This window comes from Panthera onca, chromosome B2, assembly GCF_046562875.1.
Source record: "Panthera onca isolate mPanOnc1 chromosome B2, mPanOnc1 haplotype 2, whole genome shotgun sequence".
In the NCBI taxonomy this organism is placed as follows: domain Eukaryota; kingdom Metazoa; phylum Chordata; class Mammalia; order Carnivora; family Felidae; genus Panthera; species Panthera onca.
The window spans coordinates 41,978,049-42,002,852 of record NC_138343.1 but is presented as its reverse complement, the minus strand read 5'-3'; the positions used below and the strand labels follow the sequence as shown (position 1 = coordinate 42,002,852).

Genomic DNA, 24,804 nt, shown 5'->3' with positions numbered 1-24,804 from the left:
TTTTTTGAAGGCAGGGGAGAAAGGTATACCAGGCCTGCATTTTAGTGCCACACTATCACTGGAGGCCTGGCATGTCACCTCTTTCAATGTCTGGAAATTCTTCCGTCTCTCCATTCTGTCTGCATATCTGATACGTGGACAGAGAGAGATTTGCGTATACCCAGTGCTTTGCGGTTTACAAAATATTTTTCCACCCTTTAACCATTTCAGCTTCGGAAACCATTCCAGCTTCGGAAACCATTCCAGCGTTTCTGGACTACAATGGGCACAGCAGTAGGCAGAACACGGGGTTATTGGGAGATGGTTAGGTGACTACACATCTAAGACGTGAGCGGAGTAGTGGGTGAAAGCAAGAGTTGTTACGATCTCCGAGTTTAATGGCCCAGAGAGAGGCAATGCCAAGTGTGACTACCTTTGCTTCACAGACGAGCAGCTTCGCAAAGAAAAATGCCTGGCTCAAGATCACCCAGGCTTACCGGTCAGTGGAGCTGGCCTCAAGATGACCAATCTGGTCTCCCACCCGCCACGGTGCACGTGTGAAGGGCCGCAGGTCCAGGCAGCACGCGGAACGGGTGACGTCACCGCGCCCCCCTCCCCCGCCCCTGGGCGGGGCTGAGCTGACTCCCGCTCCTGCGTTCCGCCCCCTGCGTCAGGTCCCGGTCCCGCCCCCGCCCAGCAGTTGTTGGGCCTTGCTAGGCGGGGGCCCGTGGGGCGTTTCTCCCTGGGAATACCTAGTGTGGGGGAAAATGAGGTTCGGCTCACAAGGCTCCGGGGGCTGAAGATGAGGCGAGGAACAGCGAGCCGCTTAGATGGGGGCGGGGAGCGCACCATACTGAGGCTCGTCCTAATGTTTCTTGGTGCCACGTGTCTCACCACGTGTCTCCAGGGTCCTCACATCTTGCATCCAGGTTCTCTCACAGACTCCCTAAATCACCTTAGCGAGTCCATATATATATATATGTATACATATATATAGACACATATACATATATACATATGTATATGTGTCTATATATATGTATACATATATATATATACATGTATATATATATGTATGCGCGCGTGTGCTTGAGTATATGTGTGTATACATATATATATGTATACATATATATGTGTGTGTGTGTGTGTGTCACCCCGTCTTAGGAACAAAGATCTGGGCCCCGGGGGATGAGTGATTTGTCCTGGGTCACACAGGACAGGCAGGCCCTCTTTGGCAGGCCCAAGAGGAATTCTAGGCTCTGAATCGGAACCAACCCCACTGAAAGCCACCCCCCGCCCTTTGTGGGGTCCTAGTGACTCATTTAGCATTTGCCCTGCAGTCTGGGGCCAGAATGCCAACCGGCTCATTGACGGAGCACCACGACTGCCAAGGCTATGGAGAGCTCTGGGCGAGCACCTCTTCTCTCAGAGGGGACCAGCGCAGGAAGCCTGGTCATTCAGAGATTAGCTACAGGAGCCCAGCTAGGACACCTACCATTATGGGTTGGAGAGGGGGGACGTGGGTTGTGTTCACATGAGGTGTCCATCTCTACACTCACTGCCAACTTGCCCTAGAAACCAGATGGGCCTCACTGCCAGCCTGGCCTCCCTGTGGGACCACAATGGCTGGCTGACTTCCCTCAGGCTGACACTCTTCCTGCATGTCAAGACTCAGGTTTCAGGCAGGGCCTGCTGCCCAGAGAACAGGGCTCTTCGAGGTGATTCTGCATTTCTCTGCTCATATCCATTCTGAATCATAAGCGTAGTTTAACATTCTGATTATTTGTCTTCCCAATAGCTGGAATTTTCCCTTCAACCCCTCACCCATGATACTCCCTCACCACGCTCTTTCCAGATTAACCTCAAAGAATAGATACACAGATATATTCTAGCTTGTCAGCTATACCAGAGGCTTGACTTCTATTTTTTAGGGATCGCCGCCGATTTTACTGGGGTTCTTCGCTCTTCCAAAGTTTAGAGCCCCAATTCATCACAGGTTAAACAAAAGGGGAATTCCGATTTTGCGGTGGCAGCTACCCCAGGGTGGCCAGCAGCTAAATACAGACTGATACTTGAGGCAGAAAGGGCAGATGGAAGGAAGATGGTAATGAGCAAGTCCTGGGAGAGCCAGGGACACCTGGCTGATGCTCATGGTCAGCCCTTCCCCATCTCACAGGAAGCAAGTGCTAAAGGGAAAGTGGTGAAGTCTCATAGCAGAGGCCTGCCTCTCGAGGCGGTGGTGCCTTCAGAGCGCCTACTGCGGTCAGGAGCCATCACTGCAGAGGGCTAGGCCAGAGACCTGGGAGTTGTATTTTCTAACCCTCACCTCTGCAGTCTTCAGGTGAGGTCAGGAGAACGGAAACAAGTGAGACTGCAAATTCCTGGCATTTGCATTAGAAAACATTTTTTGAAAAAAATACTCTAGTGATTTGCTTCAACATCAACCTGAGTACAGAAGGAAGGAAAGTGAGATGATCTGAACGTTTTTTTTCTCCTTCAAATCATGGACGGGGTTGAGAGAAAACCACTTCACGCCCATCTCTATCCCATGAGCACAGGCAATGAAGTGAGTGCCACCGCACAGCTGAAGACAGGCATGTGAGGACTGTGTGGCAAGGGACAAGCAGATGCAGTGAAGGAAACAGCTTTTTTTTTTTTTTTTTTTTTTTTTTTTTTTTAGGAAACAGCTTTTGAGGACCTCTGGGAGCCAAGGAAAGCACTTGTGCTTGAAGAGTGAAAACATAAATAGAATGTGACCCTAACTTGAAAAACATGAATTCGATCGCTTCTCAGCCTTTTGGCTAAGATCAAGTGAAAAACACGAATTCTGTCTAGTAGCTGGAGTAAGTAAGGTAAGAGCATGACAGAAGTCAAGTCACAAAAGTTCCCAAAGCTCTGAGGTACAGAAGGGGAAGGAACTGCATGAACTGGCTGTCACTGCTGGCGGCGGTGGAGGACCAGGAAATGCTCAGCATGTTCCAGGGAGAGAGACTAACGTAACATTAAGTCTGGTTTGGGATCATTCTGTGGCCATGCATGGGATGGTCTGAAGGACACCTGGGCTGGAGTCCAGAGAGAGCAGGCAGAAGGTAGTGAAGAGACCCAGGGAAGAAACGCAGGGTTCTTGAGGGGCTGTTGGTGCCAGGGAAGGAGCACAATAGGCCTCTCAGTCTGGGGTACAATGGGGCGGTCAAGAAGGACTGAGAGATGGGGTGCCTTGGTGGCTCACTTGGTTGAGTATCCAATTCTTGATTTTGGCTCAGGTCATGATCCCGGGTCATGGGATCGAGTCCCACATCATGCTCTATGCTGAGCGTGAAGCCTGCTTGGGATTCTTTTTCTCCCTCTCGAATTAAAAAAAAAAAAAAAAAAAGAAAAGAAAAAAAAAAGAACTGAGGGAGAAAAGAGGAAGAGTGCAGATTTATTTCAGCCTCTTTGCCAAAGGGCATTGCAAAGATGGGAGAATACTCAGGGGACCCCTGCTTTTGAAGCAGATAGGAAAGGAATACCTTGTTTTCCACCAGCCTCAGATACATACTCTGGTTTGGCATGTGCCCCTGGAATACATGGACTCTAGCTCTCCATGTAATGATATACTTAACTATCCTATTAGAACTTCAAAGCTCATCAAATAGTCTTAAAAATGTGCTAAGAACCCTTAACGAGGCCTGAAGCCTTCAATTAAATTAAACTGAGAAACAGAAGCCCTGACAGAGGTGCCAATTTGTAACTATCTGCTGGTCAGGGATTAGTGAACAGTCTGGGCTATAGCCAGGGTCAGTAGGTGTGTGTGTGTATGTGTGTGTGTCCACAGTAGCCAGAGCTCTGGCCCCACTTCCAGTCCAGAAGAGTAATTTTTAAGAAGGGGGACCCAGTGGTATGGCTCCCTCCACGGAGTGAGTCCCATACCATCCCACCCCTAGGTGAGTTTAAGAAAAGGGGAGGGCCCAGTTTTAATGCAAGGACACATAGGCCCCTTGTTCCCCAAGAAGACTGAGCTTTGATGTCAGGGCAGAGTGCCAGGTAGAGGAGAACCCTTGGATTGCAGCCTCTTCTTGCCTGGAGGTGTGGGAGGGCAGCCAGGGGAGGGGATGTTAGTCAAGGGAGGAGTGCTGACCAGTTTTGCAGGTTCATTCCTCAGGCTGGGTGGTGAGGACAGGTGGAAAAGGTGGCAGTGAAGACCAAAAAAAAAAGGTGAAGCACTGGCTCTGTCCCCAGTCCTATGAAAGAAGGAACTGAGCAGCAAAGATAAATGGCCTTTCTCAGTCTCAGCCGGCAGCCTGGACATCCCAGCTCCAGACTTGTCCCTTCTCCGTGGCCCCACCAGGGGGCACTGCAGCCTCTCTGAGGCTAAGAGGACCAACTGCTCCCCCCCCCCCCCCCCCCACCTTTGGACCCACGCCCAGCCCAGTGCTGGCAAGGCTCAGCTGGTCATGCTCATCCCCCAGATTCGGGCTGCCATCCTGCTGCCCTCTCTAGGGCATGAAGCTGTGGCTGGAGGACACAGGGAGCCATGGAGAAAAAAAAAAAGTTTTATTTTATCAGAGAGCCTCTGAAGGCACCTGGTTTCTGTTGAATATAAAAAAAGGCATAAAATGGCAACTGTACAAGGTGCATGATGGGTAACAACAAGGCAGGGGGAGGAGAGGGACACGGAGATGTGAGGGGAGGAGGCACATAGGGAGAAGGGGGATGGAAATGTCAGACTGGACTTTAGAACAGACAGTCCTGCCCCCTCGCCACCCCTGGTATAGGCAGATGAACACACACACACACACACACACACACACACACACACACACACAGTCTGAGCCCAGGAGTCTCTGCTTCCCCTGCTCAAGCAAGGATCAGTCAGAACCAAGGTGGGGGGGGGGGGGGCAGCCCTTGAGCAGATGCAGAGACTGTAGAGACTGTATCCCTTCCCTTGATTCTGACCCTCAGGCTCACAATGTCCCCACTGTCCATCCACAGAGGTTCCCTCCTCAGGGCCTGGACACCCGGGCCCAGAACAGGCCGTGAGAAAGAAGAAGCTGGCTAGCTAGAAGAGAAAACCTCCATACTCCTGCCCGTCCCTGAAGGAGAAGAAAGGGGGCAGGAGCAGGCGGCCACTGCAGTCCTTCTATCCATCCATGGTCACACAATTGACCGGAACAGGAAGGAGAAGACAGCCCCCAGTGCCAGGCCCAGAGACAGAAAGAAGGCCATGATGGCTCCAGCTGTCTCTGCCTCAGCCGGCTTCACTTTCCTAAAGGCGGGAGGGCAAGGCTTCCTTAGAATGGCCCCTACCCCAGCCCCACCCAGAGCCTCTGGGGTGGGGAGACTTGCCTGAGCACAGAATTCTGCTGCCAAGCATCTTACTTTCCCACCCCCAATCTGGCTTTTCCCTCTTGGGGGAATGTGTACTGGGGTCTGTCTCCCACCTACCCACATCTCCACCTAGGTACCCCGGGTGTCCCACCGCCCACCACCCACCACTACCCCTTCACCTACGTGCCTTACATGCCCCTCCAGGATCAGGGAGTCTCCTGTTGCCCTCTCTCCCTTCACTGAGCATCCACTGCTGCAGCTCTAGACCCTGCCTGATGCCACCAAGGTCCCCACTCACTTGGGCCCGAAGCACATGCAGAGACTGGCGAGGTAGCCATTGGAGAAGGCGAAGGCAGCCATGAAGATGATGAACCAGGCGTCGTGCTCGAAGACCACAGCCAGGTACTGGCGGGGCTGGACATTGCACAGCAGCAGCAGGGGCACAAACAATATCCGGGCCAGCACCAGGCTTGGCAGCCAGTGGCTGTCCTTCCCAGGCTGCGGAGGAGCAGGTGGTACCTCAGCCGGGGCTGGCCCACAGCCTCCACTGGGGGCCCCTTAGGATCTGGATTGAATCTGGTTACCCTTAGGGCATGGTGATTGGGAGGGAGCATGGTTGAGCCTTCTGGAGTGCTGGCAATGTTCTATATTTGACCTGGGTGGTGATTATTCAGAGATGCATGCATGTTTACGTGTGTGTGTATTCATTAAGCTGTACGCTTAAGACCTGTACAACTTACTATACATAATGTCTTGGTTTAAAAAAAAAAAAAAAAAGCACGCTCCCCTTACCACCACACTATCTTGGTTCCCTTTCTGCATCTCAGGCTGGACTCTTCCCTCTCACAGGGGCTGGGTGCCACCTTCTACCACTTACCCACGTAAATATAGCTGTGAGGCTCCGGCCCAGCCAGTCGAAGACATTGAAAGTCAAGAAACAAGACACAGGAATGAAGTAGGCTCCTGGAAGAGGAAAAGTAGATTCAGGGATGGTTATTAGGTCCAGAGAGACAGATTTAGCCTCACTGGGGCTCAGTTTCCCCAGCTGTAAAACAGAGAAGATGCTTCCAGCCCAGGGAAGGGCAAATGGGCCAAGAAGAGTCTAGTTGGGGAGACAACAGCCTAGGATCCCCCACTCCCTCACCCCCAATCCTGCTCTAGCTCCTGTCTGTCCCCATCCTGGGAACCCATGGTGTCCTCACCCCAGGCACTGTTGCCCGCAATGCTGGATTGGACCTCAGCAGTCACAGCGGGAAACATCCCAATGGTGACCGTGAAGATGAAGCAGACGGAGAGAGCCGGGACTAAGATCTAGAGGAAAGGGACCCAGGCCCGTGTCTTCATGGCGCTGTGCATTCAAAGAACCCAGAATCCCCACCCCCTGACATACACATACACACACACACACACAGGAGAATCCAGGAGAGTGGCCAGTATCGGGTGGGAAAGGGAGCGGATGGATAGTGTGCGGGTCGGGAGGGGCAAAAGGAGAGAATGAGGGTAAAGGGCAGAGGGCAGAACACCCATGCCCCACATACGTTTCTGAGGATGGCTCGGATAGAGTGGCCTTGGTTGGTGGACTCAGAGTTGGGGGCTGGAACTCTGGACTCCTCTTTGTTTGCTTTTAGGTCCTCTCCTAGGGGGTGACAGGTTGTGGAAGCATCAAATTATAGGTAGGACAGGACAACAGGAGATGACACAAAAGGGGGTGGACACTCCTTACCAGTGCACAGCCACACCCTAACACCTAGCCCAGACCTCCTGTAAATCCCACAGCATGGGTCCAGCGGTCCTGACCTCTCCCAGGAGACTCAGGTCATGTTACAAGAAACTGAAATCACTTCCCATTGCTCTCAGACATTCAAGGTCATCCGGAATCTTCGCCCCCCCCCCCCCCCCCTTTTATTTTTCCCAGTTTTTATTTCCCGTTGTTTTCCTCATCCCAGCCCTGGTCCATCTGGCCTCTGGCTTGTCACTGCCAGCAAAAACAGTATACTCGTTCTTGCCCTCTGTGCCCATGCTGCTCCCTCCAGGGCAGGCCACCCTCCACCCCAGCTTCTGTGGGCTATTCTGACCTTTACTAATGAGATCCAACTTGGTCTCCTGCTCTCCAGGCCCTTCAAGCTTGAGCTGCTGGTAGTAACGGTAGAATTCCTACCAAGAGAGGGAGACAGTGGAGGTGGATTCAGTGGTGGAAGCTCCAGAATTCCTGCCTCACCCAGGTCTGGGTCTCAAAACACCATTCGTCTACTGGGAACAAACTGAGGGTTGATGGGGGGTGGGAGGGAGGGCAGGGTGGGTGATGGGTATTGAGGAGGGCACCTTTTGGGATGAGCACTGGGTGTTGTATGGAAACCAATTTGACAGTAAATTTCATATATTAAAAAAATAAATTAATTAAAAAAAAAAAACAAAACACCATTGGTCTGAAGCCCTGGACCCCCCACCCCAGACCCCAAATCTGGCTTTCTCCATTTGCTTACCAGTCGGGGCAGGCCTAGGTAACAGATGATGGCCAAAACGATAACCCCACAGGCCGTGATAAAATAGCCAAAGGCACTTTCTGACAGCTCCGAGCCACCTGGGTGGAGGGTGTGCAGAAATCAAAGACCAGCCCCACCCCTGTCCCTTTCCCCCAGCAACTAGGCCAACGGGCAGATAGTAGGAAGACTTACTGGCGATGGCGCAGATCATGGCCACCGAGGCGAAGAAGCCTGCCAGGCCCTGGCCACTCATGATGGGGGCAGTGTAGCTGGTGGGCAGGAGGCCAGCCAGACCAAACAGGCTGCCCTGCAGGATGGCACCGAATGCTGGGGGCACAAGGTGGGCATCAGCAGGGGAGGGGAGAGCAAGGTGGGACTTGCTTCCGCTAGAGGTGGCTGGGGGCCCATAGGAACACAGGTCCCAGTGAGTCTTAACACCAAATGACCCTCTCTGCCCCTACTCCCAGCCCTGGTCCATGTCTCCTCTGGCCTCTTGAATCATTGACTACCCACGGCATCCATTTCCTCCAGCGGGAGGAATGGGCTCCTTCCTGGCTGACTGTGCTTCTGAAAGAAGGGTGGGGGGATCCAGGAAGATCTCTGCCCTAGGCCTGCTCCCAGCCCTGCTTACAGTTAATGAGCATGATCTTGATCATGGTGATGACGAAGAAGGGCACGGCATCCAGATGCACCTTTACCAGGACAGCAGTGATCAAGAACACCAAGAGAATGGCTATCAGGCTGCCCAGGATCCGAACAGACTGGGGGATCCTAGGCCGAGGCAGCAGAGGGACAAGAGGTGAGGCTGCAGGCTCGGCACAGGGAGAACAAGAGGCAGCAGGGGGTGGAGGGGGCTGGTCAGGCCAGGGGCCTGGACACTCACCTCTGATGCAGGAAAGAGTTAAGGCAGGTGAAAAACAGCAAGGGCAACATGGCACATAAGGTCATGACATTGTTGAAGAGGGCACTGAGATAATTCCGCTCTGGGGAGGGTACTGTGGGGGTGGCTGAGGGCTGGAAGTCCTTGCTGTTTTCAGCAGTGACCAAGGACATATTCTGGGTCTCGTCCAGGCGGTTTGTGAAATACTGTGTGGGTTGCAGAGAGAAGCGGTGAGACTTCTCTCCCGGGGCCCCCAAGAACAGATCCATGCCCTACATGCCCAGTGGACATGTCCCCCTGGAGCCCAGTCCCCCCAGTCTCACCCTAGTGGCTGTCATGAAAAAATTCCACGGGAGCAGCGTCCCCAGACCCAGCATGAAGAAGATAAGCCAGACGGCTTTGTACCTGAGGATAGGAGAGGAAAGAGGGGCCTAGTGACCCACTACTCCACCCTCCTTCGCAGACCAAACTTAAGAGCTCCTCCCTCCCCAATGTTCAGTCTCTCCAACTGTCCCAGGGCACAGGCATCTGTGCCCATGTGCACAAGTCCACCTATGGGTTTATGTAGAAGGGGAAGTGTCCGAGGGTAGGGAAAAGGGCACAGATATGTCCACAGGGAGAGTAGGGTCAGGGACACAGGACTGAAAGGCATGGCCAACAGGACCTTGGTTCTCAGCCCCAAAGACTCGGGGGACCCTGCAGGCTTGGGAAACAGTGTGACCCACACATCCGGAGGTGGTTTTGGAAATCTTGCTGAAGGCTGGGGGTAGGCGGGTGAGGGAGAAAGCAAACAGCAAGTGTCTCCCACCCCCACTGGGCAGGCTGGAAGTGATTATGCTGTCTGGGTAGGGACTGTGTGGTTCCCCAAAGAGGATTCTGAGGTCAAGAAACTCCCAGACCATTCTGGACCTAGTGGGACAGGAGGGCGGGGTGACTTGGGGTGGCTGGGAAGCGAGGGAGCTGTTTTTTCCCTGGCCCAGACAAAACCAGCTTTGTAGGTCACACCACATAGGGTAGGCCAGGAGGTATCAGGCCACTGGACGTCATCTGGGCCCCAAATAGTAAATAAGTGCCGCCCTAGCTTCGGCCAGGGCATTGCCCCAAGCCCTACACTTCAGGGCCTGTCTGGGATGGCCAGCCTTCCCCAGGGGGCCCCGAACCCTCCTACTGTGGTCTCCAGATGTGTCTGTCATATCTTCCCCACAGCTAATGCCCGCTTTCTTCACAGAGATGGCAGGGACAAAGTCCAAGGCAGGGAAGAAACAGGTCCAGTTAGAGTACAGGGCCCGGCCTCACACAGGAAAGGCCTGGGTGAGTGCCCCAAGTGGGGAGGTCTGAGCCACTGCAAATGCAGCCTCCCTCCGCCCCTACTCCCTTTTATCCTCCGGACCTTGAAGAACACAGCTAAAGGCTCGACTCAGAGGTCCCGAATGACGGGAGAAGCTCCCAGACATGGCTGTGCAGAATACATGGTCAAAGCGGGGCTGGGAGAGGGCGCCAATACATGGAGATGGGAGAGGGGTTCACAGAACTGCTACCAATGGTGAGACTCTGATAGCACAGGCAGCCTGGAAATGGAGGAGACAGGGACGGAACCAACCTGGGGCCTGTACTTACTATGTCTCCTTAAATTCCCTCCCATTCAAATAAACCCTACCTCAATTTTACAGGTGGGAACAGTCCCAGAGAGATTAAGCTAAGTACCTGAGGTCCCATAGCCAGAAGTGGCCTACTTCTGTGGCTTCTGGCACACGAGGGAGACCGGATTGGCAGTGGAGAGGGGATGAGGCTGGGGGGCCTGGGCTGAAGGAGTTTTGGACCACAGGCATGGCTTCATCGATTCTCTTGGGTCCTAGACTCCTTGGAGGGCTTAAACCACGCTACAGCCTCTCCCCCCCGCAAATACGTATGCATGATCACCATTGTGGGTCTAACTAAAAGGAGCGTATAGGCTCCAGAGGCGGGGAAATGAGAGGAAGGTCAGTTCAAGGACCAGGGTGGGCCAGGGTCATCTGAGGCAGGGCCAGGCCTGAGGGAGAGGGCAGTTCTGCCAGATGTGCTCCGGAACTAGGGGTGCCGCCAATGATTTCCCCAGAGTGATGGGAGGAGGAGCTGGAAGCTGCTGGCTGGCTGGAGAGCAACAGTGGAAACACTGAGAGGCCAGGGAGGGGCTGCCGCCCACCCATCCTGGCCTTCTCCACAGGCCCCCCGGCTAAGACACGCATGGTCCCCACCCCTCGTGCAGGCCTGACTCATAGCTACTTTGCTGGAAGACCAGGCAGCAGTGGAAACCCCAAATTCCAAAGGACACCACACCCAGCCCCCTGGAGACCCATTTCCACTCCCCTGGATCCCCTGGCCCAGGTCCCCCAGTACCTGTCCTGAGGCTCGTGACCGGTTGTCATGGTGACGGCGTTCTCAGTTTTGCCTGGCCGATAACTCCCTCCTCCTGGCGTCTGCTGGGGGCAGAAGCAGTGTGAGGCCACGTCTTGGCCCTGCTTCCCCATAGGCCTCTTTAGACTCTTGTGGGGTAGGCGGCAGGCAGGGTTCACAGAGCAGGCAAGCCGGAGAGTCCACAAGGACCCCCTCCTGGCCCTGCCCCTGAGGACTGCTCAATCTGACCCCTCTGACCAGCCCTGTCGGGCCCCCTGCCTGCTCAGGCTCTACCTGGCTCCCGGCCTGGCCACCGCTATTTTTATCCAGCAGCTGAAGCAGTTTGTAAGCTGGGAAACGGGAGAGTGGCGAGCAGGAGAGGAGGAGGAGGAAGTATGAGGGAGAGGGAGGGAAAGACTGGCAAAGAAGGCAAGGAAGAGGATGAGAGCAGTCAGGGACAACGACAACAGACAACAAGGATAATGGAAGGAGCGACAGGAGGAGGGAAGCAGGAGTCAAAGCAAAGAGGGCGAGGGGAGGGAAGGGGAGGAGGGAGGGCACAAAACAAACAGATCAGCAGCAGCAGCAGCAGCAAGAGCCACAGGGAAGAGGACAGAAGCCAGGCCAGAGATGCCTCCCCTGCACCAGGCCCCTCTCTGCAGGTCTGACCTTCACACCCTCTGGGGGAGCCCCTGCGCTCATAGCAGGAGTGGGCTCTGGAGGGCCTGCGCCCTGCTGGAGGCACCCCAGACTCCAGTCTCTCTGCTGGCAGCCCTTGAACCTTCCTTTCCAGTCACTGCCCAGGGGCTTCCTAGTTCCTGGCCAGTTTTCTAGGAAAATACTTCACCATGCATGTGGGGACACAGCCCTTCCCACAACCACCCTGGCCCCTCCCCGACGCCCAGTCCTGTCCCCAGGGTTACCCCATCCCCCCTCAGTTCCTCTTTGACTCACTCCCAGGTCCCTATCCTCTTCCCCTTTCAGAGAGCAAACTTGAAAGGAAGACTGGGGGAGCAGGGACACAGGCCCGACTGACCACATTGTCCCAAAGCTCCTAGCCCACCCCCTCACGATCCCCCTCCAGCTTCCCGCTCGTGCAGGGCAGGCGCCCTGGCACCAGATCAGACAGCTTTCCCTTTGGATGGCAAGGAAAGCCAGGCAGGCGTGTGCTGGCACATCCCCCACGTGCAGGCCCAGCTCTGGAGCCAGGTCTGCTGTTTGGAGTGAGGACCTGGGCCTGGGCTAGGGCGAGCACTCACCGGATGCCCAGACTTGCCAGCAGAAGGGTCAGAGCAGAGGGGGCCTGGGCAGTCCCTGGGAAGTGGTCCTAGCTCAGGCTCTGGCAGCAGGCCTTGTCCATGGGCGCCCCCTGGGTAAGGGTCCAGAATGAAGAAAGTGGCACAGGGCATATGGGGAGGTTCTCTCTCCCAGGCCTTGCCGTGGGAGTTCTGGTACCCTGGGCCCCATTCTGAGAAGCCTCTCACACACACACAAAACCAGGAGATAAAAACTGCTCCTGTAGCTAGCTTGGGAGATAAGAAACCCAGCAGCCTAAGTAGGGGAGCTGGGGGTGGGGGGGCAGAAATCCCAGGTACAGCCAGTTCCCAGCCTGAGACAGACAGATACCGACAAACAGTTACTTCCAGGGACCCTGAAATCTTCAACCAGCTTTTCTATCCCTCCTGTTACTGCTCTCAACCCCTCCATGGGTGAACTCCAGACTCTCCCAAGGCCTTCCTTAGCGCCCCAGCACACCCCTGTGTTGTAGAACAGGGACAGGAGGAGCAGACCCACACACCTCCCAGATGGGAGGCAGAGGTCTTCCTTTATTCATTTTCTCAACAAATATTTACTGAGGACCTCTGCATGCTCTCCAGGCACTGTTCTAGGCACTGGGGACAGAGCAGTGAACAACACTGTTCATGTTTCCGAGAGGGATGGGGGCAAGAGGGCTCCACCCTGGAGGGTGGGGAGAGAAGGCTCAGGACTCAGATTTTCTATTAGGTAGCAAGGAGGGGAACCCCCAGCTTCACACCTCAGCACACCCCATGCTCCACCCCCCTACCCCCACAGGTAAGATTCCTGGCAGTAAAGAACTGGGAGGTGGGGTGGAGAGAATAGAGTATCTCCCCTTTCTTAGTAAAATCTGCCTTAGGCTCAGAGAAGTATTCATTTCTGTCCTCTCCCCCCCAGCTGTGCTCCCATCCTGCCCACATCATAACAGTCAGCTGGCCAGCCCAGGTGTTTTGTTCTTGCCTGCCTTTGCCCAGCAGCAACCAGGGATTTGACACCAGCTCAGCATCTGGTGTCCCTCCACCCACGCCCTGGCCTGCAGGGATGGAGTTCTGAAAGCAGCCACCCAACTGAGCACCTCTCCTCCTTTTTTTTTTTTTTTTTAATTTTTTTTAACATTTATTTATTTTTGAGACAGAGAGAGACAGAGCATGAACAGGGGAGGGGCAGAGAGAGAGGGAGACACAGAATCTGAAACAGGCTCCAGGCTCTGAGCGGTCAGCACAGAGCCTGATGCGGGGCTCGAACTCACGGACCGTGAGATCATGACCTGAGCCGAAGTCGGACACTTAACCGACCGAGCCACCCAGGCGCCCCACCTCTCCTCCTTTTATACCTATCTCCGCCCCCCCCCCCCAGACCCCCAGCGCCTCTCATGCACCCCAGCTTCCAGACACATCTTTGCAGTAGCATCATATTGTCTAGTCCCATGGAGTTGCATATGGGGCCAGCCACTACCTGCCCTCACAACCACCCCTAAGCTAGCACTAAACTCTCTCCATTGAACAGATGGGGGAGGCTGAGGTTCAGAGCGGTTGAGTCACTTGCCTAAGGTCACGGAGCTAGTGAATAGGTGAGCTGGAATTCAAAGTCAATGTGCAGCTCATCCTAGCCTCCTTCTGGGGCCGGGAGGTAGGTAGAAAGGCTGCTTCTCAGCTAGCCCTTTAAATTGGGAGATGCGGGTTGGGGGAGGTGGTGTAAGGTGCGGGCGGCATCTCCAGCCTGACAGGAGCCTCAGGTGTAAGGCAACCCCCCTCCAATTACACACACATCCTGGCACCAAGAGCTCAACAGGCAGAAGGACAAGTGGGAGGTTACCGCGAGGAGTGGGCAAAGGGGCCGCCCCAAGAAGGCTGAAGGGCAGGGCTGGGACCAGCCCTCACCCAGGCTGCTCTTCCCCCCCCCCCCGCCCCCCCTCCCCCCCGCGGACGGAAACCCGCGGTGTGTGTCCCTGTCCTTTCTAAAGATAAGGAAGGGTCCTCTCAGGGAGTAAATAAGGACGTGCCCAGGAAGGGGAGGCCAGGAACATGAATTCGGCCAATAAAAGGCAGAGGTTAAAGAGACAGCTCCTTCACCTCCAAGGCACGCGCCCTGCCCTCATCCCCATTCCCACCCCCACCCCTCCCAACACGGTTACCGGCGCGGCTCCTCTCCTGTACCAACTAGACTGATCGAGATTACCCATCTACTCGCCCGCCCCTTGCGGAGGTCAGTTCGGCGACAGCCGGTTTCAGGCCCAGGAACCAGGCCGCCCACGCTCCGCTCGGGTCGCGATCTCCTCAGAGTCCCCACGCGCCCTGGCCCTTGCGCGCCACGTGCAGCGCGGCTCCGCACGCTCCACGCCGGGGAAGCGGGGCCCCCACCCGGCGTCCCCTCCGCGCGCCGCGCAGCTGCCAGGCCCAGCCTCCCTGCCCCCGTGGCGGCGGGAAGAGACGCCTCCCGCCCCGGCGGTGCCCGGTTTCCCCCTATCCCGGGCCCCCGGCTCGAGAAGCACCTGCTAGCTAGGAAAGAGTCCTACCGCGCCGAGATCCGCGCGCCCTCTCAGTAGCTTCCCGCGCCCGCGGCAGCACATTGAAACCCGCCCTCCGCTGGGCCCGCCCCGGCCCACGTCCGCAGCCGCAGCCCGCCCCCCCCGCCCTCGCCGCCGCGGCCCCGCCCCAGCTCCCCCACCCCAGCCGCTCGGGACGTGAGCCTCGCCCCCCCCCCCTTTTTCGCCCAGCTACGCCCAGCCGGGGCTGCATGGCCCATACCTCAAGCTATTTCTAAAAATGGGACCTGTGGGCCCCGCTACACCAAACCCTGCCCCGTTATGAAGCACCCGGTCCGGAGAATACAGCCCCACGCTGGGTACCCCTAGTCTCCTCCGCGCTGCCGCTCCAGAAACTCCTACAGAACCCGCGTCCGGACGCTCCTTGCAGCAAACCTTCGGCTCAGACCCGTCCGGACGCCTTCACGTCCATACTCCATCCCAGATGTTCCGGTATAACTCCCCGAACCCCTCCCACGCCACTTTCTCCTACACTGCACTTTTTTCCTTTTCTGCGCGGGCCTCTTCCCTTCTCAGTGCCACTTTCTTCCTTTCCTTTGCTCCCCCAACCCCCATGCCGGAGGGATCCCTCTGCATAATCAGTATAATCAGTGACCTGAATGGTGGGTTTTCCCACCCCTAACACACAGACCCGAACACCCACACACAAACACTATGCCACCCTCAACTGTGATAAGGAGGGGGATGTGTGTCTCTGTGGGGGTTGCGGGGGAAGGGGTAGTGGCATAGGTCTGTAGGCCCCTCGAGGTTCACTTTTTCTAAATCCAGAACTTTGGAAACGCTGAGGAACAGTTGGAGATGGTAAGAGAAAAAGCCCAGAATAGCCTTACATCCTGCGTGAATCCTATGGACCGATACTCAGAGGCAGAGGCCAAGCCTTGCGGAGCCCCACATCCTCCACTGGCTGAGGAAGGGGGTGGGCATGCTGGGTGGTCAGTCCTTCTTGTACCTCCAAGGGAGGCAGAATGATTCTCTCCCATTTTGCTGGTCAGTAAATTTGGGGGAAGGAGAATACGGCCCCTATAGCTGCCCTCAGTGCTGGAGGACAATCTGAAGGCTGGAGAGGTGTGAAGACAGAAAATCCAGTCCAGCATACCCCACCCTCCCCAACTACCCAAGAGACTCGTCCCCTGAAGAAGCTTTGGACACTAATTAACAATTAGCATACTACCATCATTAAGAATAAGGTAGAGTCACCTTCTTGCCAGGGAACAGACTGGGCCCTGAGAGGAGGGGTAGCTTTTCTACTTAGGATCAGTGACCTGTCCCCAAGCTACTCCAGAAGGAATGTTCTCAGCCTCCTGGCTCTGTGCCTCACAGAGACATAACACACCATCATCCCCCAGCCTTAACCAAACAGAGGGCAGGAAGATGGGTAGGGTGGTGTTTTTTTAGGCACTGCCCCACGGCTTGAGGGCAGCTTCATGTCTGGGTCTACCCACCCCCATTCCCATCCTGTGTTTGTCCAGTCTCTCGCTCTTCCTCTCCCAGCCCTCCTCTCCCCTCTTCCTTGGCCCCTGTCTCTCTCCCACCTTCATTTCCCATCTTTGGGCCTGTGGGGGTGGCAGGCCTTAGTGGTCAGACAGATCCTCCAGGCATGGCCAGGCTGGTAGCCAGTGGCTGGAGTTGTGTGCAGAGGGGGCTGGAAGTGGAAAGAAACTGGAGGGAAGTGGTGAGGGTCCCAGGCCAGACAGTGGAAGGCTGTTTCCTCTCCCCAACCCCGCTGAGGCCTGGCCTGCTCACTAGATGGCAACAGCCAGGGCTGTTATTGCTGGAGAGAAGCCCATCTGGCAATCACCCTGCCTGGGCCCCCAGCCAGCATCCACGCCCCTTCGGGGCTACTTCCCTGGCCAGAGATGGTTGCTGGGTGCCAGGGCCCTCTGCTGGACATCCTCAGGGCCCCAACTCACACCAGTCAGTACTGGGAGTTTTTCTGGTCAGGCCCAGCCAGTCCTGTCGCCTTCTGCCCCGTCTTAGGGCTTTCTCCCTCCCTGAGTTCCCTTGGGTCACTGACACAGAAGTAGGGTAGGAAGGGCTGAGTCAGCTGCACCCCCACCCCCACCCTATACTCCACTCTAGTTGAGACTGTCGGTAGCTCCAGACTCCATCCTCCCATTCCAAGCCCCGAGCCTGCCCCACCATCTCACACACAGCCCTCTTTTCCCCAGCCCTGTGTCCATCTGTGTTTGCTGGAAGTGTGTTTGCTTGGCTTGGCTATTTGTCACCAGCACCTGTCTCATGACTGTGCATTCTCAGTTGTTGTTTGTGACTCTCTGTCCCTGCCCTTGTGGCAGGGTTGGGACTAGAGAGAGGCCAATGAGGCACTTGACTGCAAATTTTAAGGGACTTGACTTCAAAAAATTCGGGAATCAAGATAAATAATATTTTACTGTAGTCTTTAAAAAAATCAAAGTTAATGCAAAAAAATCTATGATGAACCAAACATCAACATTTAAAATACAGGAGCTCCTGGGTGGCTGAGTGGGTTAAGTGTCTACCTTCAGCTCAGGTCATGATCTCCTGGTTGGTGGGTTTGAGCCCTACCACTGGCTCTCTGCTGTCTGCGGGGAGCCCTCTTCAGATCCTCTGTCCCCCCCTCTCTCTGCCCCTACCCCCCACAAAAAGTAAATAAAAACTTAAACAAACATTTAAGATACAGAATCCAGCCCTCTCACTTCCCTCGCCTTCCTAGTGGGTGTGTGTACTCCAGGATGGGAACGAGGGTCAGGGTTTAAGATTTGAGGTTCACTAGGTCTGGGCTTGGTCGTCTCAGACTAATTTCTCGGGCCTCTCCCCCTACCCTTTGCACTGGGCAGGTCTCTGACCTTGGGGGCATCTGTATACGGTTAGGGCGGCAGGGGTGGGGAAGAAGAGTCGTGGGGGGGGGGGCGGCCTTCCAAGTCTGATTAAAGGCTCCCCTATACTGGAAACCGCAGATTCCGACACGGTTGATATCCCCCAACTAGGGCCGCACCAGCACCTGTCCCTGCCCTGGCGGCGCGGCGCGTGGGAACCGCGCAGACCCCGCCCCACTGCGCTGGAGGCCCGCCTCCGCTCGCCGCAGTCCTGCCGGTTGGGAGCCGGGGGGCGGGGACGGAAATCCCCTGGCCCGGGTCCCCCTCGTGGCCTCCTTACTTCGGGGCTGGGGCCGTGGCCGTAGCTCGCGGCCCGCGCCGGGTCACACCGGCCTCTTGCCGGGCGGGAGACGGGCTGCAACGGGCTACCCCGACGGCTTACCGCCCCGCACTCCGCGGCCTGCTCCGTCCCTCCTCGCGCCGCGCCACTCCGCCACTCCGGGGCGAACGAGGCCGGCCGCAGGGAAGGCCGGGAACAAGCGAGAGAAAAGGTGCTCGTGACCCAGAGGGGAACGAGGTTAGGGGACCACGGGCTGAAGCCCCCTTCCCCCAGGTCGCCTTACCGAGAGGGGCGAGCACGTGCTCTTGATTTTGAGGGCGCCAAGAGGAAGCAGATGGTGCCGAGAGGGGTGGGGAGGTGGGGGTCCGGCGGAAGGTCCCGCGGGGCTGGAGTGGGGGCGCACAGCTCTGGCGTCACTTCTTCCCAGGGGCCGAACTTCAGACTGGTGTGGGGACCGTACGGGGATCCTGAGAGGGGCCCGCATCCCTCACTATCCCCCCGCCCCCCAACCTAGAGCCTAAGACTCGCGGAGGGAGGGAGGTGGGAGGGAGGACTGTTGCTTGGGAACAATAAGCAAATTACCCGGAGGCTGAAAGCAAATGAATCGGACACCTCTGATTTGACCCCTTAGGGGCTGCTCTTTGGGGAGGAGGAAATAATGAGGTGAATGCCCATGGTCACTTCCACCCCCAACCGCCCAGATCTCTTAAAAGGCACAGTGCCCCTCAGGAAGCATTTTTGCTCTGCTCCCCTGGGTGGCTGCCGGCAGGGCCCCTTAGCAAACAAATCTCCCTCTTCCCACGCCGCTAGGTGAGCGGCCCGAGGAAGTTTTCCTTCTTACCTTGAGCTGGCCGGCCAGACCTCTAAATCGGACCCAGGACTGCTGGGTCACGGGGTGACATACTGAAGTTATGCAAGAGAAACGATCTCCAGGAGATGAGGACTGCAGGACAATGGAATAGGAAGCAAAAGGGAGCCGGGAGTGGTTTTCCCCCTCCCACCCCCTGGCCACGTTAGACTGTTTTTCAGTGTAGGAGCATGGGTGACACAATTTTCAATGGTATCCCACGAATTCAAATGAGCAGATATTTATTGAGCACCTGCTGCGTGCTGGGCTTTGGGGCAAGACTGACCAAATCAAGGTTCTATTATTTGAAGGAAAATCCTGAGTCTGAAGGACAGACTGTCTGGGTTAAAATCTCCCCTCTCAGATAAGTTGTCAGTTATCCATGGGTGAGGACTGTCCCTCACTGGAACTCAGGTTCCCATTTGCCCGGGATGGGGGTGGGGGAGCAGAGTCACTCCCCTCATCCCCCCCTTTCCCCTCCCAGCCCAGATGCGATTAGGAAAGGTGTCTTGGAAGGAGGAGTGCAGGGTGGCGTAAGATCAGTTTTCTGCTAGATGCTGGGTATCCTTCCAGTCATTCCTGTTGGGAGTGGGGAGGCATTCCTGGTCAGACCCCTCTTTGTGCTCAGTCCCCCACCGCGTCTTCTGCACAGTGGGTAGGCTGTGCTCAGTGGTGGTGCCAGGACTGTCTTGCTCCAAAAGAATGGCTTTTGATGACACAGCCAATATCAGGGATCGCAGCCTCATTTTGGGGGAGCTAGCCTCTCCCTCCTCTCCTGGCCAGCCACTCTGGAGACCTCCTCAGCGTCGGGAGGGCGGCTCTGGCTGAGGATGAACAACAGACAGCCCAGCAAAGCTTCTCGAACATCCTGCGAGCCCAGGCGGCGGGCCAGTCGGCGCAGGAGGGGCAGGAGGTGCCGGCGGGCCAGGCGGGTGGCAGGCAGCAGCAAGCGGGACATCAGGGTTCGAAGCAGCAGTGGGAGCAGTGGAGCGGGCATGGCTGGGTCAGCGACTGCGAAAGCAATCCAGACTCTAAGCTTGCCCCTTTCCTGCTCCCTCCTCACCTGGCAAAAACTGGGGTGGGCAGGTGTCCCCCCACTCCAGTTTATACCCTCATGCTCCCCCCACTTCAATTCCTGGGTCAATTTTGCTTTCCAGAAGCCCTTTCTCTTGGCAAGGTAGCTGGGGCAGGAAGGTTCTTACCACAGTGCAGATGGAGACATTGAACCAAGGCAAGAGCAAAACTGAGGCTAGGACCCACAATTTGCCCTTCCCAGTCTCCAGGGGCTCCTCTAGTTCCCTGGACATCCCCCCCCCCACCCCCACCCCCACCCCCCCGCCCCAGTCAGTTCCACCCCTCCTCAAGCACATCCTCAGTCTCAACCCAGCAGGAGTTCTTCCCTAGGCAATTGTAAATTTTCCTCCGAGGCCCCTTGATCCACCCAGACCTGACACTTCCTACCTTCCCAACACCCACCCCCCCCCCCCCAACCCCACCGGGCAGCAGCTCTCACCAGTCAGAACTGTTGCTCAGAATCAGTCTCTGGCTGAATTTGCCTGCAGGGGCACAGCCTCCCTGGACCCTACACGGCGGCCCCACCCAGTTCAGCCCCACCCTAGGACCGCTTGCCTGGGTGGGGGGGGATTAACGAAGAGACAGCTGTGTTCTGGCACCTGGTATATTGAGGGCAGGGGGCAGCTGGCTCGGAAGAAGTAGAAGGAGCACATGCAGGAATTTTTCCTGCTGGGTGTAGACTTCAGAGTTGGAACCCAGACTGTGCTTTCTAAGGGTGTGACTGTCGGCGCATTGATTTTTCCGGTCTCTAGTCCCCTCCACGGTTGTCTCAGTAACTGGGAGTACCTGGAAGGGAACGATGTAAGAGACCCACTTGCCCAAACCTCAGAAGCGGGAAGGCTGCAGCCCAGACACGCCAGGCATGCTATGGCAGGGAGTGACCGAAACAGGGAGAACAGGACGGCAGGACGTGGGCAAGCACCGGGGGTAGAGGAGTGAGGTCACAGTCCATCTGACAGTTGGACACAGCTCGGTGACACTCCCACCCACTTTAGGACCTTCTTCACTCACTTTCGCCCAACACGAAATGAAGTTTCATGAGCTAGCGAAATACAGAGACAACCTGGGGTTGTTTTGTTTTTGAATACCACATCCTCCTACTTCATAAAATGGGTACACGTTTTGCCTTTCTGGACCCAGAAGAGATAATGGCCATGAAAGCATTTTGTAAACTTCACAGCTTTGGGAACAGTTATCGACATTCCATCACCAGCCTCCATTAGCATCATCACCATCTCTAAAGCCACCGAAGAAGACCGTGAAGAAAGAAAACCTAAACGTCAGAAAGGCCCTCCCACTTCTGCCTGGAAGAAGCAGGGAGAGGAGCTCGAGTTCAGATTTATGGTTCAGTCCTCCTCTCCTTCCAGTTGCTGCCTGAGGAGATGTGCTGGTCATGTGTCATCCTTGGGCCATGGGCCGACACGTGCCAATCCTGTGAGCTCATGACCTCACTCACTTCTTACTTACTACCATTATCTGGAGGCTGCTTTTAGACAAACAGGCTTGAGCAATGGAATGCAGAAAGGGCCACAGTGAGGGGCACCTGGGTGGCTCAGTCGGTCAAGCATCCGACTCCTGGTCAAGTCACGATCTCATGGTTGGTGAGTTCGAGCCCCACGTGGGGCTCCACACTGATCGTGCAGAGTCTGCTTGAGATTCTCTCCTTCTCTCTCTGCACCCCTCCCTGCCCCAAATAAATAAATAAACTTAAAACAAAACAAAAGGGCCACAGCGACCACTTGGCTGAATACAGACAGGTCTATCAGGCCACCCACCCTGAAATATCCATAGGCCCTAACTGACCCATAACAACTAGGCACAGGTACCAAAAAAGGGAAAACTCCTTGTCACCATACCTCCTCACTTTCCCTCCTTAAAAGCGGCTCCCTCCCACTGCCTTGTTGTAGATAGCCCCTCCTCTGCTGTCCAGCCAGATGCTCCCTTGCGGTGTGTTCACTAAACTTCTCTCCCCTTCGTTCTGCCTCAGGTGAGTTATTTCACCCCCTGCACCACTGGCTTCCACCCAATCATCACTCCACATTTGGGGGCCTCCGTCTGATCAAGAGACACCCCATTCAGGCACCACACACTCTGCAGGAGAGCTATTATAACCATTGTACAGATGAAGAAACCAAGGTTCAGAGTGGCTCACTTAGCCAGAGTCCTACCACAGATAAATGGCCTGATCTCCCCCCAAACCCGCCCCTCCTTCAGGCTTGCCCATCCCTGTAAATGACAACTGCAACTTTCTAGTTCCTCAGGCCGAAATCTTGGACGTTATCTTGACCTTCTCTCTTCCTGTCACAGTTCACTACCCATATGAGTAAATTCTGGCACCTCTGCTTTCAAAATATCCAGAATCTCACCACCTCTCACTGATGTCACCGTGACTACCCTTATCTGAGCATTCATCATTTCTCACCTGAATTACTGCAGTCGCCTCCTAACTGGTGGTTCCTGCTTCTCTTTTCCACACAGTGACCAGGATGATTTTCATGAACGATGGCTCAGGGGTGCGTGGGTGGCCCAGTTGGTTAAGCGTCCAACTCTTGATCTCAGCTTAGGTCTTGATCTCAGGGTCATGGGTTCAAGCCCCGCATGGGCTTTGCGCTGTTTTAAGTACATTTGTGCTTGAAACGAAACAAAAAAAAACCCCATAAATCAGATCCTGTCTTCTTTCTGCACAAACAGTCCAGTGGCTCCCATCTCAGAGTTAAAGCCAAAGGCTTTAATCGCAACCTACAAAGGCTTGGGTGGTCTGACCTCACCTAACTTCCTGACTCAACTTCTATCCTTGTTTCTCTCATTCTGCTCCAGCCACACTGGCCTCCTTGCTGCTCCTTAACTGTGCCAGATATGGTTCTGCCTCAGGCCCTTTGCACCCACTGTTCTCCTTCCCACAAGGCTCTTTCTCCAGGTATCCACGTGGGGCTCTATCTCACTTCTTTCAAGTTTTTGCCCATATGGCACCTATCCATCCTGTTTAAAATTACACCCCTTTCATCCCATCTCCTCTGTCCCCTCTCTATCCAAATCTCTGTTTTACTTGTCTCCACAGCAAATCATTTTCTGACATGCTATATATTTTATTTTACTTCCTTATCTTACTGATTATCTGCTGCCCCCCACCCCCACCCCAGAGAACGTAGGGACTTACATCTGTTTTGTCTGCTGGTGGTCCCCAGTGCTTGGCAATAAACTTTCAATGTAAAGAATGACTCAGTGAAGGTTCTGTGATGGGTCCCAAACTCAGACCTGCTTGTCCAGAGCCTGTGCTGCTGAGCCCCAGAGCTCCTTTGATCTGCGTACACTCTTAGGATGTGAGACCCTGTTTGCCATGGAAGCTGGAGAGAGCCTTTCAGAGAGGCGAACCAATCACATGAACCCAAGGGAAAGGAGTCAGACCTGATGGTTCCCTCTGGGAACCTTCGAAGTATGCAATTTTGAGGGAACCATGAGTCTCAACCAAGCACTGACCCGCATAAGCAGAAATTGATGACCTCAAGTAAGTCACACTTCCCCTCCAACCTCAGTTGCTACTGCTGTGAGATCCTTGGACCTTGGACCTGGAGTCAGATGCCTGTCCCATCCCTCATCCTTGTCCTCGTCCCTTCCCCTATCTCCCCGCTCCCTTCTCCGCCCCCCCCCCCCCCCCCCCCCCAGCATAGTGAGGGACTCTTGGACCTAGACCAGTGAGGCAAGTAAAGGAAACAGGATGTTGTCTCTGGTAACAATGGGGAACCTCAGAGGTGGGGGGGGGGGGCAGTGAAAAGGGAGGTGGGGGAGGGGCAGCAGCTGCCAGGACCTGGGTCTAGTCTTAGTTTACTCTCTACTCCCTAACCCCCTGGGATTAACTCCCCTGTCCACCTCCTTCCCACCTTCACCTGGATTAATCCTTCCCTATGCCCATCAGCCTGCCCCAGACATTTTCTCCAAGGCAGAAAAGCAGGGGCGCTGCTAAGGATTTCCTCAGCCTTTCCTGGAAAGATAACCATCCTCTCTGGCAACGGAGCTACCACAGAGCAATTCCTCCCAGTTCCTGATTTAGCCTTGTGTAATGGATCCTGCCTGCACCACCCTCACCTCTGCCCCCCACCCTCTGCTGTTGGGAAGAGGCCAGAAACTTTGAGGAAACTGGCCAAACCTCCTGTTCCTTAAAGTCAATTAAAAAAACAAAACAGGATCTGAGGGCCAACTTGTGAAGTTTGTGACCCCTGGAGTCCTCCTCCCTGGTCTTCTTCCCAGAGCCTCAGGGGTCTCTAGAATGCTTTTGGGTAATTGGAGCCATTCGTGTCAACCACAAGCACCGAAGTGCCAGTGACCGTGTGCCAGGCCTGTGTCAGTTGCCGCCGAGGACACGGGACAGATCCACGGAGAGTCAGCAGATAGTGTGAGACAAGCATCTGGGTAGACCGGGTGGGGGTGGGGGGGCGGTGAGAGTTGCAATATAGTTAGTTTTTTTTTTAAGTAATCTCTACACCCAACATGGGGCTTGAACTCACAACCCCGAGATCAAGAGTCTCACGCTTCACCGACTGAGCCAGCCAGGCACCCCATATAGCTAATGGGTTCTTGGGAGACCAGGCACCGCGGGGCCTTCCGTTCTTCCCACCCCTTTCTGCTTGTCCCCATGCAGGGGTCCACAGCACTCCACTACATGACCTCCTCTGCCACGGCCTGCACAGAGAGGTGAAGAATGGATTTACATGCTGGCTCTGGGACCCTCTGTCAGGGCCTCCGGGGACGCCTGAGCGGACTGTGCACTGCACAAGTGGGGATGGGGATAACACCGTCTGGAGCTGTGCTGTGTGGTGGCCCCCTTCTCTAACACGGGAATTGTCACCACTCCTGCCTCTGACAGGATGGAGACATGGGAGAACATGGT

General features: G+C 55.4%; 2 protein-coding genes across 9 annotated transcripts; both read right to left on the bottom strand.

Moving 5' to 3' along the window:
• Nucleotides 1–4,497: 4,497 nt before the first annotated feature.
• On the bottom strand, nt 4,498–14,831 carry SLC29A1 (solute carrier family 29 member 1 (Augustine blood group)). Of its 7 annotated transcripts, none has more exons than XM_078446949.2 (13): nt 14,810–14,831; nt 11,026–11,105; nt 8,973–9,054; nt 8,653–8,855; nt 8,401–8,540; nt 7,962–8,096; nt 7,770–7,867; nt 7,362–7,440; nt 6,825–6,922; nt 6,489–6,597; nt 6,164–6,249; nt 5,585–5,784; nt 4,498–5,224 (listed from the first exon to the last, which is right to left on the bottom strand). In XM_078446949.2, exons 2-13 carry the CDS (start codon nt 11,052–11,054, stop codon nt 5,113–5,115), a joined length of 1,371 nt encoding a protein of 456 aa, XP_078303075.1. In that variant the 5' UTR covers nt 11,055–11,105; nt 14,810–14,831; the 3' UTR covers nt 4,498–5,112. The 7 variants fall into 7 exon arrangements, with proteins under 7 accessions (XP_078303075.1, XP_078303077.1, XP_060471613.1 ...); XM_078446951.2 differs by lacking the exon at nt 14,810–14,831 and adding an exon at nt 12,282–12,385 and having other exon boundaries at nt 11,026–11,108; XM_060615630.3 differs by lacking the exon at nt 14,810–14,831 and adding an exon at nt 12,282–12,385.
• Nucleotides 12,282–23,548, bottom strand: MYMX (myomixer, myoblast fusion factor). 2 transcript variants are annotated; one of them, XM_060615631.3, is made up of 3 exons: nt 23,077–23,548; nt 18,840–19,856; nt 12,282–12,391 (listed from the first exon to the last, which is right to left on the bottom strand). In XM_060615631.3, the coding sequence occupies exon 2, from the start codon at nt 19,840–19,842 to the stop codon at nt 19,588–19,590; it is 255 nt and encodes an 84-aa protein (XP_060471614.1). In that variant the 5' UTR covers nt 19,843–19,856; nt 23,077–23,548; the 3' UTR covers nt 12,282–12,391; nt 18,840–19,587. The 2 variants fall into 2 exon arrangements, with proteins under 2 accessions (XP_060471614.1, XP_078303078.1); XM_078446952.1 differs by lacking the exon at nt 23,077–23,548 and adding an exon at nt 20,359–20,796.
• Nucleotides 23,549–24,804: the final 1,256 nt, after the last annotated feature.